Here is a 12,746-nt window from a genome sequence, read left to right on the forward strand (position 1 = left end):
ATACAGTCAGGGGGCACTGGGTGGGCACCAGGGGAAGGACGACTCCCCTGTTCGGACAGAGCAGCAGCTGTCAGAGCCCCAGCCTCTAGAAAGAGTGTGGGAAACCCTGATGGCTACAGTGGGGCAAAAGCTGACTTGGCATTTATTTCGGAGGTAGAGCTGAGTGAGGGGATGGCTTGGGAACTTAGAGCTTTCTGTCTTACAATCAAGAAGTTGAAGTTGGGAGTCAGGGAGGCTGCTCACTGACAGCAGGACCTGGGGTGGTTCTTTTTTTTTTTTTTTTAAGATTTTCACTGGAGAGGCAGATTTACAGAGAGGTAGAGACGGAAAAAGATCTTCCATCCACTGGTGTACTCCCCAAATGGCCACAGTGCTGGAGCTGAGCTGATCCACAGCCAGGATCTTCTTCCGGGTCTCCCACGCGGGTGCAGGGTCCCAAGGCTTTTGTCCATCCTCTGCTGCATTCCCAGGCCACAAGCAGGGAGTTGGATGGGAAATGAAGCAACCAGGACATGGACTGGTGCTCTGATGGGATCTCCGGACGTTCAATAAGAGAATTTGGCCATTGAGCCATCGTGTTGGGCCCTCTTCCTTCTCTCCTGCCTTTTTTCAGGTATCCTGGCTTTGTGCCAGGACTGTGCTGAGAGCGGGCACCAGAGTCACTTCATTGACTGTGATGCGCTGATGGTTTTAATTCTTGTCTGCTAAAAGGAACAATGTTGTATTTCACATTAGTTCAGAAGTACCTTTTTTAAAAAATGAACACAAATCCATTGTACTAGTGTACACAAATAATTCAATGGCTGAGAAAGAAATTGTGAGTATAAACTAGTGGAAATGAATCTTAAATACCTAAGAATTAAGCTAACTGAATATGTGGAAGACCTCTATGATGAAAACTATAAAACATTTAAAAAGGAAATAGGAGATATTGAAATATGGAGAAACTTACCATGTTCCTGGATTGGCAGGATCAACATCATCAATATATCCATATTACCAAAAATAATATACAGGTTCAATGCAATCCCAATCAAAATCCCGATAATATTCTTCTCAGAAATAGAAAAGAAGATATGAAAGTTCATCTGGAAACACAAGAGACCACAAATAGCCAAAGCTATTCTGAAGAATAAAAATCAGGCTGGAGGAATCACAATTCCAGACCTCAACACATACTACAGAGCAGTGGTCATCAAAACGATCTGGTACTGGTACAGAAACAAAGATCAGTGGAACAGAATGGAAACACCAGAAGGGAGCCCACACATGTATTGCCAACTAATCTTTGACAATCAAGGGGAAAAGCCTGGTCTATTAAACAAATGCTGTTGGGACAACTGGATAATAGCCTGCAGAATTAAGAAGCAAGGCCCACACCTGTCACATTATACAAAAATCAGCTCTAAATGGTTCAAGGACCTAAATCTACACCCAGAAACCATCAAACTATTAAAGGAAAACATAGGAAATATTCTCCAAGAAATAGAAACAGGGAAAGTCTTCTTAGAAAAGATGCCAAAAGCACAGACAGTCAAGGACTAAATAAACAAATGGGACTACATCAAGCTAAAAAGCTTCTGTACAGCAAAGGAAACAATTAACAAAGTGAAGGGGAAACCAACAGAATGGGAGAAATTTTTTGCATACTACAAAAAGGGGAGTAATATCCAGGATTTGCAAAGAGGTTCAGAAACCCAGGGACAGTAAAAACAAACAAACAAAAAAAACAACCTGTGAAAAAATAGGCAGAGGAAATGAACAGACATTTTTCAATAGAAGAAATTGAAAAAACATATGAAAAGATGCTCAAGCTCCCTGGGCATTAGGGAGCTACAAATGAAAACCGCTTTGAGGTACCACCTAGCTCCAGTGAGACTGGCCTACATTCAGAACTCAGCTAACAACACCTGCTGGCGTGGATATGGGGAGAAAGGTACCCTCCTTCACTGCTGGTGGAAGTATAGGCTAGCACTACCACTGTGGAAATCAGTATGGGCAGTGTTTGCAGAATTGCAAATAAATCTGCCATATGACCCAGCTATCCAGCTGCTAGGAATACACCCAATAAAAATGAAATCTGCATATGAGAAGGGGATCTATAATCCTACATTTGCAACAGCACAATCTACAGTGGCAAAGACATGGAAACAATCCAGATACCCATCCAAAGAGCAGTGGTTAAAGAAACTGATACATCTATTCCGTGGGATATTACTCAGCCATTAAGAAGAGTAAAATTATACCATATGCAACTAGATGGCCCCAGCTAGAGACCATTATTCTCAGTAAAATAAACAACTCCGAAAAAGACAAATGCCATATGTTTTCTCTGATATAAGGAAACCATCATGCAAATTGAAATGTGCTGCGGTGGAGTAATGGAGCCTATCATATCCAGACATGAGGACACAATGCAACATGCATTCCTACTTCCAAATAAAAAATGGACTCCCAATGAAAGTGTTGGACATATCTAGATGATGGACTGTCTGACATTGTCTGTACCAGCAATGTCGGAGCATACTTAAATAGCAGTCCCACACGGATGCAGGGCCCCAAGGCTTTGGGCCGTCCTCAACTGCTTTCCCAGGCCACAAGCAGGGAGCTGGATGGGAAGTGGAGCTGCCAGGATTAGAACCAGTGCCCTTATGGGATCCCTGTGCATGTTCAAGGTGAGGACTTTAGCCACTAGGCTACCATGCCAGGCCCTATGTTTGGCCTTTTAATAGTGTGTTTCAATTCTTGAATACTCTTTTTAGCTTGATTCAGCTCTGCTCCCAACTTTCGGTTTGTTTCCACCTGGTGACAGGAAATATCTTCAGATTTTCACATTTTTTTTCTTCTGCCTACTTCATTCTGTTTTGGAGACTCTCCACTATACTTTTAATTTGCTCCACTGTATTCTTCATTTTTGATATATCAGCTTTCATTTGATTCATTGCTGCTATTTTCTGAGTGACATATTCCTTAAATTTCTTGACCACCTGCTTTACATGCTTCTCGTTGTTGCTAAGAAGCTTTATAACAAGTGCTTTGAATTCTGTATCTCCCATTTTCTCAATGTCTTCCTCAGTTAACTCTTAGGTTGGCAGAGGCTTTTGCTCCTTTGTAGGGGAGTCTTCAGTAATATTCATTGTGCCTTTGTCTCTTCTTTTGCTCTTGGTCATGGTACTTCTGGTTATCAGAATTTCTTCTTGGGGCAGGTTTCTCAGCTGTTTCACACACAGGTCTAACTTGTTGCAGTTGGTACACAGCTCATTGTTTGCAGTCACTTGTACCATTTCCTCCAGCGAATTCCAGGTCTGAGTTCTTATGTTAGATTTTCACCATGGCCTCCATATCCCCAGCTCTTGGCTCACCAGTGTCCACCTCCTGTGATACATGCTGAGACTACATCTTTGTCTGTACAGCCTTTCTCCCACTTCTGGTTGGAGCAGGCCCAAGGATTAAGGAGACACTGGTGTCCTGTATAGCTAGGTTGTTGTTGGTGGTGGTGGTCTTGCCGGAACCTGTTGGCTGTTAGGTCTGAGGGCCACACAGACCTATTTGCCGGATGATGCCAAAGTTATTACTGTTTCCCGTGTGGGACTAGTGCAATGCACTGAGCTCAGTGAGTTTGCTCCCAGTTGAGCACATGCACAGCTCACTGCTGTCCCTGCAGTCTTAAAGCCTTTGCCACACTGTACAAAATAGTGTCACTACTAGAGTTTTTGATCTGTTGTCTATCAGGTCTGGGGGCTACCCATCAGGTCTCAGGGCTCCCCAGACCTATCTTGGGTAGAATCTGTAGGATGCCACGTTGTTGCAGCTCACTGAGCCAGAAATGAGTTCACTTCCAGCTCAGTGCACCTGCAGTCTTGTCCCATGGCCTTTGCCTCCCTAAGCAAATGGTGCCCGATTCAGCTCTAGGGGGCAGACTGGGCTGTGAAATCTACCCTGCTCCTGTGCTGCCCATCTGGGACCTGTTGTTCCGTCTCTGCTCCTGTTGAAATCAAACAGACCAGCAGGACAGGCAGTTCTTTGTCTGTGTTCACCTCCTGAGCTCCTGGTGAACATCCCTTCCCACCTGGTTGCTGGTGGAGTTCCGGCTACTGGTGGAGTTCAGATAGCCACTTGCTGAATGCTGCTGAGGTATATCAGTCACTGCAACACCTCACCATTGTATCTGCTGCTTTCCTGTGTCTGTCAGTCTCTGGGTACCCCTCTGCTGTTGTTCTGTCCTCTCCTATTTCCTGGAATGTGTCCTCTCTGCTTCACTCTGACTGTTGTTTCTGCATCTGTCTAAATGTGTCCTCACCCTATTCCGCCATCTTGACTCTCCCAAAGGCATACATTCTTATTAGACCTTCTCGGTAGACATCCATGGCAGCTTCATTTGTAATAGCAAAATCTGAGAACACCACACATTATCAGATTGTAGTGTATGTAGAGCAATGGAATACTTGCTAAGTTGTAGAAGGGAAATATCAGAATGCTAAATCACATGTTTCAGAGCAGTTATGCTAAGTAAAAGGAGCCAGACAGAGAAAGAGACTGTGCTGTTTGATACGGGCCAGAGATAAACTCCAGAAGAAAAGCAAATGCTGATGATGGAAAGTTATGTCCCTGGCCGCCTGAGCAAGGAGAGCAGGAGGGGAAGAAGAATGACATGAGGAAACTGGGATAGGAGATATGTCATTGTCTTTGTTGATGTTTCCGTGTGTGTGTGTGTGTGTGTGTGGTTCAGCAGGTCGGTAAGAGGTAGGTTGGTAGGAGATAGATATGTCAAAAGCTTACCACATTGTGTACTTTAAATACTTGGAATTTAATGTCCAGGTGATCTGCAAAAAGTTAGTGGAAAATGCATGTTATGAAAACTATAGAACATTCAAATCTTTTCACACCAAGATAAAATTTTTTTAATGTACTTACTTGAGAAGTGCAGAAACAGAGCTCTGCCTGCTAGCTCACCCCCTAAATGTTCAGTGGGGTGAAAACCAGGAAGCAGCAATGTGGTCCGGGACTCCCGCATGAGTGGCAGCAATCCAGTGCCTTCAGTCCTCCCAGCTGCCTCCCACCATCTGCATTGGTGGACAGCTGGAGTCAGGAGCCGGAGCCAGAAAGTGGACCAATGGCTCTCCTCTACGAGACACAGTGATTCAGCTATTAGGCCACAGGCCTGCCTTTTAATGACCTTTTAACTTACCCTTTAATCCTATTTGCCAAGTATTTTCTGAAGTTTGTTAACATCAGTTATGATTCAGACAACCTTTAACATCTAAAACTTTTTTGCGAAAGGAAGCAACCAAGAAAAATCTATTGTTGACATTGAAAAGAGCAGTTTTAGAAGAACAGAAAAAGTAGAGGCAAAAGATTAGGCCTGGACATGGTAGGTTTTTAATCTGTTTTTTAAAACACCACTAAAAGTGTTTTTACAAATTATTTTAACTGACAAAAGGTATTAGCCAAGAAGATGAAGCGGACAAGTTACCCAGCAGCATTTTGGAAACAAGAAAATTTTTGAAGTGGCACGAAAAGCAGCCAGGTGGTTAAACAAGTTGGAAGCATCGAGGCACTAGGTACCCTGCCTCTTGTGCAGAAGGTAGCTCGCCTCCCCAACTTGGGGGAAAGGCTGAGCATTCCACCTCAGGGAGGCTGAGGGCAGACATGAGGTGGCCAGCTGAAAACAAGGATTAAACAGCAGCCAGCTTGCAGAAACAGGGCTGGGTCAGCTCCTCCCCCAAGCCAGTGCCTGAACACCAGAGGCCAGGCTTCCAGCTGTCAGCCTGAGGGTTAAGGGGGACATCTCTGTGGCAGTGATCTCCGATACAGGCATAGCTGCCTTTGTTCACACACTCCGGGGGCCTCCACCACCTGCTTGAGGGCCTGCCTCTTGAAGGTCAGTAAGTGCACAAGGCTGACTGGACACTGGATGATTGGATGATGTACTCTGAGTTCTAAGAAACTCATTTTCTGGATTCAAGGACCTAGGGAACAAAGGAGCCTTCCTGGTGGTTCGCATTTTTAGACAAGTAAAGATTAAAAGAAGGTCTAGGAAGTCCCTAGAGAGAAGAAGCAGGCTACATCCAGAATGGCAGGACTAGCAGTGATGATTTTGAAGTCCCCCTGGAGCTGAACCACAGGGATCATCAGACTGCAGGACCACAGAGACAAAGTGTGGACTAGTTCAGCTTCTCTGGGAAGAATGTGAATAAAGGCACCAGTGTTGTGGTGTAGTGGCTAAAGCTGCCGTCAGTGATGTAGGCATCTGATGTGGGTGCCAGTGTCCCAGCCACTTCGTCCCAATCCAGCTCCCTGCTGATGTACTTGGGAAAAGTAGTGAAAGATGATGGCCCGAGTCCTTGGGCCCCTGCACCCATGTGGGGACCTGGTGGAAGTTCCTGGCTCCTGGCTTAAGCCTGGTCCAGCCCTGGCCATTCTAGCCATATGGAGTGTGAACCAGTGGATGGAAGACTTTCCCTCCCTCTATGTAGCTCTTTTTTGAGACAAATAAACTAATATATTTTTAAAGATGAAAAAATATGAGCGAAAGAAGGAGGATTATTTGTGGATAAAAGAAGGTCATTTTAGTCATTCAAAACCTCAGAAAAGTCAGTTCTGCAACACTGGGAGTGAACCTTAAAAGAGAAAGGGTCTGGGCCCAGCATGGTGGCCTAGCTGCTGAAGTGCTCACCTTGAATGCAGCTGCTGAAGTGCTCACCTTGAATGCAGCAGAATCTCTCATGGGTACCGGTTCTAGTCTCGGAGACCTGCTTCCCACGCAGCTCCCTGCTGTGACCTGGGAAAGCAGTTGAGGATGGCCTAAGGCCTTGGGACCCTGCACCCACATGGAAGACCCAGAGAAGACTCCAGGCTCCTGGCTTTAGATGGGTTCAGCTCTGGCTGTTGGAGCTGCTTGGGGAGTGAATCATCATACTGAAGATCTTCCTCCCTGTCTCTCCTGTGTATATCTGACTTTGCAATAAAACAAAATAAATCTTTTTTTTTTTTTAAGATTTATTTATTTATTGGAAACTCAGATATACAGAGAGGAGGAGAGACAGAGAGGAAGATCTTCCTTCTGTCCAATGATTCACTCCCCAGGCGACCGCAACGACTGGAGCTGAGCCAATCCAAAGCCAGGATCCAGGAGCTTCTTCTGGGTCTTCCACGTGGGTGCAGGGTCCCAAAGCTTTGGGCTGTCCTTTCCCAGGCCACAAGCAGGGAGCTAGATGGAAAGTGGAGCTGCCGGGACCAGAACCAGCGCCTATATGGGATCCCAGCGTGTTCAAGGCGAGGACTTTAGCTACTAGGCCACGCTGCTGGACCCCGAAATAAAATAAATCTTAAAGAAAGAGAGAAAGAATCTGGAAAGCATCCTTTTGCCTTCGAGAGAGAAGGGAATTCATGGACAGGGCAGAGGGTTTGTCCTGGCAGACATCCGGGGAGGCAGCACTGCTGCCAACAAGGACAGGAGCAGGGAAGCCCCTGAGGACCCTGTGGCTCTTGGACCGAGTGCTGGAAGCTAACATCATTTCACGTGTTTATAGCAGATTATCTCATGTTTTTAAGGTGATGAAGAGGAGAGTTGGTGGGAAATATGTAACAACTCCTAAAGAGGAAAATGGGGGGATTGGGAAGAGAGAAAGAATAAAATAAGGAAGTAGTAATTGTTAGTGTCAGGGAAAACCGAAGATTATACAAGAAAGGAAATTTAATTATACCATTCTCTGCGACTCTGCTGTACCTGTTATTTGCTTCGTAATAGCACTGTAAGTGTTGAATAGTGGTTTCAACAAAACCCAGGCCTGAACATGGGAGGCTGGGGGAGGAGGGCAAGGTGCGTGTTGTGGGGCGAGAGGCAACAGTGGAGTGCATTTAGTTTTTTTATAACCCTGTGATGTTGTTATTTGACTTCCAAAATCATGTGCATGCACTGCTTCAATACAAATGTGTAAATGTCAGGTCAGTCATGAGGACTTGGAAATGGTAGTGGCTAGGTCACCCCCCACTCCCCCCCAGAAGAGAATGTGGTGGAGTAGGTAGGATGAGGACTCAGTCCTTGAGCCTGGTGCAGCACAGCAGAGGCATTCGCAAGTGCTGAGTGAGCCCGGGCCGGCCTGGGAGGCTCTGGCCCCCTCCAGGCCAGGCACACAAAGATGGTATTGTTTCCCTCCTAGGCTGACTACCCCAGGGGGCGGGTGTCAGCTGCAGGGAGACCCTGCTGAGTGGATGTGGAGGGCACACTACTCCGGGGCTGGGGGTGTCACAGCTGCGGGGAGGCCTTGCAGAGCACCTCCTGGGCTCTGGAGTGGATGTGGAGGGCACCTGGGAGGGTCAGAAGAGGAAGTGCTGGAAGAGGCTTCCTAGAAAAGTCACTGTGGCTGCACTGTTTGAAGGTCACATGGAAATGCACTTGCACTCCAGGTGAATAGGACCTCCCAGGCCGAGGCGCTTGGTGTGAGTGCTGAGTGCAAGTGGAACCAGCTGTGTGACTGGTCAGCTGCTCTTTGCACTCCAGGAGCAGCAGAGAAGGAAATGAGGGACTGGCAAGGTGTGTGTGTTCCTGGAGTAAGTGGGGTGTTGGACAAGCCCCGGACGAGGAGAGCGCTGCGCCCAGAGGGCAGAGCCAAGATGGAAGGAGGGAGTGGTAGTGCTTAGAGTTGGTGTTCTGGAATTCCAGATCTGTGTGGGCATCGACAGATTGGCATGAAGGCCCAGAACCCGCTGTGCTGCAGCACTGGCCTCTGTTCCCTTCTTTAAAGTTGTACAAGTTGTAAAGTTGGCCAACGCTGTGCTGCTGGGTCAAACTGTGGTCCCAGGCAGTGCCAGCATCCCGTGTGGGTGCCTCTTCAGCTCCTACTGCTCTGCTTCAATCCAGCTCCCTCCTGATGTGCCTAGGGAAGCAGCCGAGGATGGCTGATTGGACCCCAGGACCCATGTGAGAGATCTGGAAGAAGCTCCTGGCTCCTGCCTGGTTTCAGCCTGCCTCAGCGTAGGCCATTGCGGTCATTTTGGACAATGAAACAGCAGATAAAACATTTCTCCATTCATCTGCAACTCTTTCAAGTAACTGAAATGAATGTTTAAAAAAAATCGTACATGTTTGTGGGATAACTGGTGTGTCTGTCACCTCCTGGTGTTGGAAACACTCAGAATCCCCTTTATTTGCCACCCTGAAATGCTTCCTTATTGTTCCCAGCATGGCTCTTTAGCCTGCTGTTGGAGAGCAGCTGTTCCTTACGTCCCGTCCTTCTCTCCAGCACTTCCTGGCTCTGGTGGCCTGGTGCCACTCAGCTGCTTCCCTTGCAGCCCTGCATATCCCTCTGTATCTGGCTCACTTTACTTACTACAGTGTCTTCCAGGTTCATCCACGTTGCTATAGATGACAGAATTTCACTCTTTTTTAAGGGCAGGAAAATATTTCACTGGGCACGCAAACCATATTTCTTACTCCTGAGCCGACCAGCATTAGACTGACTCATGTCTCAGCCTGGCGGACAGGGCTAGTGTCAGTACACTGATTTCTCTCATCTATATCCTCAGAAGAGGGACTGCCAGATTATATACTAATTCTCTTTGTAGTTTGGTGAGGGAATTCCACTCTGTTTTATGGACTGTACTAATTGACATTCTTACTAGCAGGAGATGAGGATTCCACTTTCTCCATCTGTTGCCAGTTTTTTGGGGGGAGGGGGCGCTCCTTTTCACAGTAGCCATTCTGTCTGGGGTGAGATGACGTCTCATAGTTTTTACTTGCATTTCTATGATAGTGATGTTGAGCATCCTTCTTTTCAGTTAAAAATAATACATGTTGGGCCCAATGCAGGGCAAGCTCATCCTTCACCTGTGGTACTGGCGATATGGGACTATGGTTCCGCCTGTATGGGCACCAGCTCAATTGCTAGCTGCTCCACTTCCTGTCCAGCTCCCTGCTAGTGCTCTGGGGAAGCAGAGGTGGATGGCCCAAGTGCTACACCCACGTGTGAGACCCAGAGGAAGCTCCAGCCTCCTGGTTTTCAGTTGGTTCAGCTCCAGCCATTGAGCGTGAACGAGTAGATGGAAGATCTTTCTCTCTTTCTCTGTAATATTGACTTTCAAGTAAAAATAAATGTAAAAATCTTAAAAAAAAACCTGTCTGTGGTTGAAAGTGTCATCTATCAGCCTTACATGAAGGAGACCATACTCTAAATGTATTCTTCTGTGATTTGCATCTTTCAGTCAGAATCACGTTTCTGTAAGTCATCCAGGTTGGGAATGATAACTATGGTTTATTCGCACCATAGTTCAGTTATGTCAATAGATGTTTGCTTCTGTATTTTTTCTTCTGTCAAAAATAATACTATTTTTGGAGTTGACACCGTGGAACAGTGTGTTTGGCCACTACCTATGTTACCAACACCCCGTGTGAGGTACCAGCTCAAATTCCTGCTATTCTGCTTCCAGTCCAGTTCCCTTCCTGTGTAGATGAGAAGGCAGCAGTAAATGGGCCGAGTGTTTGGGTCTCTGTCTCCCACATGGAAGTCCAGAATGGAGTTGCAGGCTTGTGGCATCAGCCTGGCATAGTCGTGGCTGTTGTGTTTATTGGAGAGTAAACCAGCATCTATGGAATCTTTTTTAAGATTTATTTATTTTTATTACAAAGTCAGATATACAGAGAGGAGGAGAGAGGAAGATCTTCCATCCTATGATTCGCTCCCCAAGTGAGCGCAATGGCCGGTGCTGTGCCGATCCAAAGCCAGGAGCCAGGAATTTCCTCCAGGTCTCCCACGTGGGTGCAGGGTCCCAAGGTTTGGGCCGACCTCAGCTGCTTTCCCAGGGCACAGGAAGGGAACTGCGTGGGAAGTGGAGCTGCTGGGATTAGAACTGACACCCATGTGGGATCCCGGCATGCTCAAGGCGAGGACTTTAGCTGCTAGGCCACGCCACTTGGCCCGGAATCTTTCTTAGTATCTCCATCACTCTCTGTACCTCTGTCTTTCAAATAAATAAAAATAAATATTAAAAAAAATAATACTAGGCCCAGCGTGATGGCGCAGTGATTAAGGTCCTCACCTTGCACACCCGGGATCCCATATGGGCGCCGGTTCTAATCCCGGTAGCCCCGCTTCCCATCCAGCTCCTTGCCTGTGGCCTGGGAAAGCAGTCCAGGACGGCCCAAAGCTTTGGGACCCTGCACCCGCGTGGGAGACCCGGAAGAGGCTCCTGGCTTTGGATTGGCTCAGCTCCAGTCATTGCGGCAGCCTGGGGAGTGAATCATCATCGGACGGAGGGAAGATCTTCCTCTCTGTCTCTCCTCTCTGTATATCCGCCTTTCCAATAAAAATCAATCTTTTAAAAAAAATAATATTGCTGTAAACATTTTCACATGTGGTAAGTTTTTTTGCATGGAGAAATCCACATTTCTCTAGCGCATATACCCGGAAGTGTATTTTGTTGCTAGTTTGTACTGTAAATGCATGTTCACATGTACCAGTTCAACTCCATCTAGGATTGGATGACGATTTCGATGAACTCCAGAACTTTTTTTTTTTTTTTAGCACTTGGCATTTCCTGGCTTTTTAAATTTAGCCAAGCTGATAATTGTAAAACATGTTTTGGGACAATTTATGTGTTAATTTTCTCTCAGTTATTTATAATAGGTTGTCCTTTTCTCATGATTCATGTATTCTGCCAATCCTCTGTCACCATTAAAGGAGCTGTAACTCAACTTGCTTCCTTTTCTCAGCCTGCAAATCTGGACACCCAAGAAGTGATTTAGGCAAACCTGGAATGCGACAACCACTGGCTCAGGCTTTTGTTCCAGGCACCCACAGGGAAGTGGCCAAGACTTGGTCGCAGGACGGCCGGGTCCTTGGAGGGAATCTGCTCTTGGTCCCTGCCTGCTGCTGACTTGTGGCGCTTGCCTTTGCAGGTGGAACAGGAGGATTTTGTAATGGAAGGGCATGGCAAGACCCCGCCCCCTGGTGAAGAAAGCAAACAGTGAGTCACAGTTCATTTAAAAAGGGTTCGATTACACACCACGGTCGGAAGCACTTTGGTTAAAGCTGCCCCAGGCGTGTTTGCTGGGGCTGGGGACGTCGGAGGCTCGGAAGGCGTCCTGGAGCTCAGCAGTGGCTTTGGTGGCTGTTAGTGCATCGATTCTATTTATAGTACAACTGACTGGAGGGACAAGAAAGGTGGCTTTGTAGGTTTTCACACTCGACTAATCAAAATTTATGTTACGCTTTAGCAAAGGCTGTGAGGCTCAGTGTTCTGAATGGAAGTAATTCAGTTTGTTTGATTTCCAAAGAAAGTGTAAAATGGCGCATCCTTTTTTTGGCAGTATCTTTATGAAATGAGCAAAATAATAGACCATTTCCCTGCTTCTCAAGTGTGAATTTATTTGAATAGTACTTCCTGGAATTCTATTCCATTTGGCTATATACATTTCTGATCTTTGTTTAAATAACAAATTGTTTTCCTAAAGGGACAGGAAAATCGATAAATAATACAACTTAGGCAACAGTTTGAATAATTCAGCTAGCTCCCCTGCCTTCTCACAGGGTGAGTAGTTGGGAACCTGAAGCTGAGAGCCCCGTGCTTAGCTTTCGAGGGGGCAGCGAGTAGACTGTTTTCCTCCCTCTGTCACAGAGTTTGAACAACTGTGTTACAGAGCAGGCTGGTTTTTCACTTGCACTTTGAGAGGAGGCAGTAGCGACTGGCTGGGAGTACTGCTACCCCATCACTCTTTATCTGCACAGTAGCCTCTTGAAGGGGTCAAT

General features: G+C 46.5%; 1 protein-coding gene across 2 annotated transcripts in view; it reads left to right on the forward strand.

Moving 5' to 3' along the window:
- TNRC6B (trinucleotide repeat containing adaptor 6B) overlaps nt 1-12,746 on the forward strand; it is a 232,204-nt gene that overhangs the window by 75,203 nt on the left and 144,255 nt on the right. For both annotated transcript variants that reach the window (XM_040986413.1, XM_040986431.1), the window contains exon 4: nt 11,897-11,964. In XM_040986413.1, the coding sequence (XP_040842347.1) occupies nt 11,897-11,964 (68 nt within the window). The remainder of the gene's footprint in view (nt 1-11,896; nt 11,965-12,746) is intronic.

The sequence above is a fragment of the Ochotona curzoniae genome, unplaced genomic scaffold (assembly GCF_017591425.1).
Source record: "Ochotona curzoniae isolate NIBS_2020 unplaced genomic scaffold, NIBS_Ocur_1.0 contig_1014, whole genome shotgun sequence".
Classification (NCBI taxonomy): Eukaryota; Metazoa; Chordata; class Mammalia; order Lagomorpha; family Ochotonidae; genus Ochotona; species Ochotona curzoniae.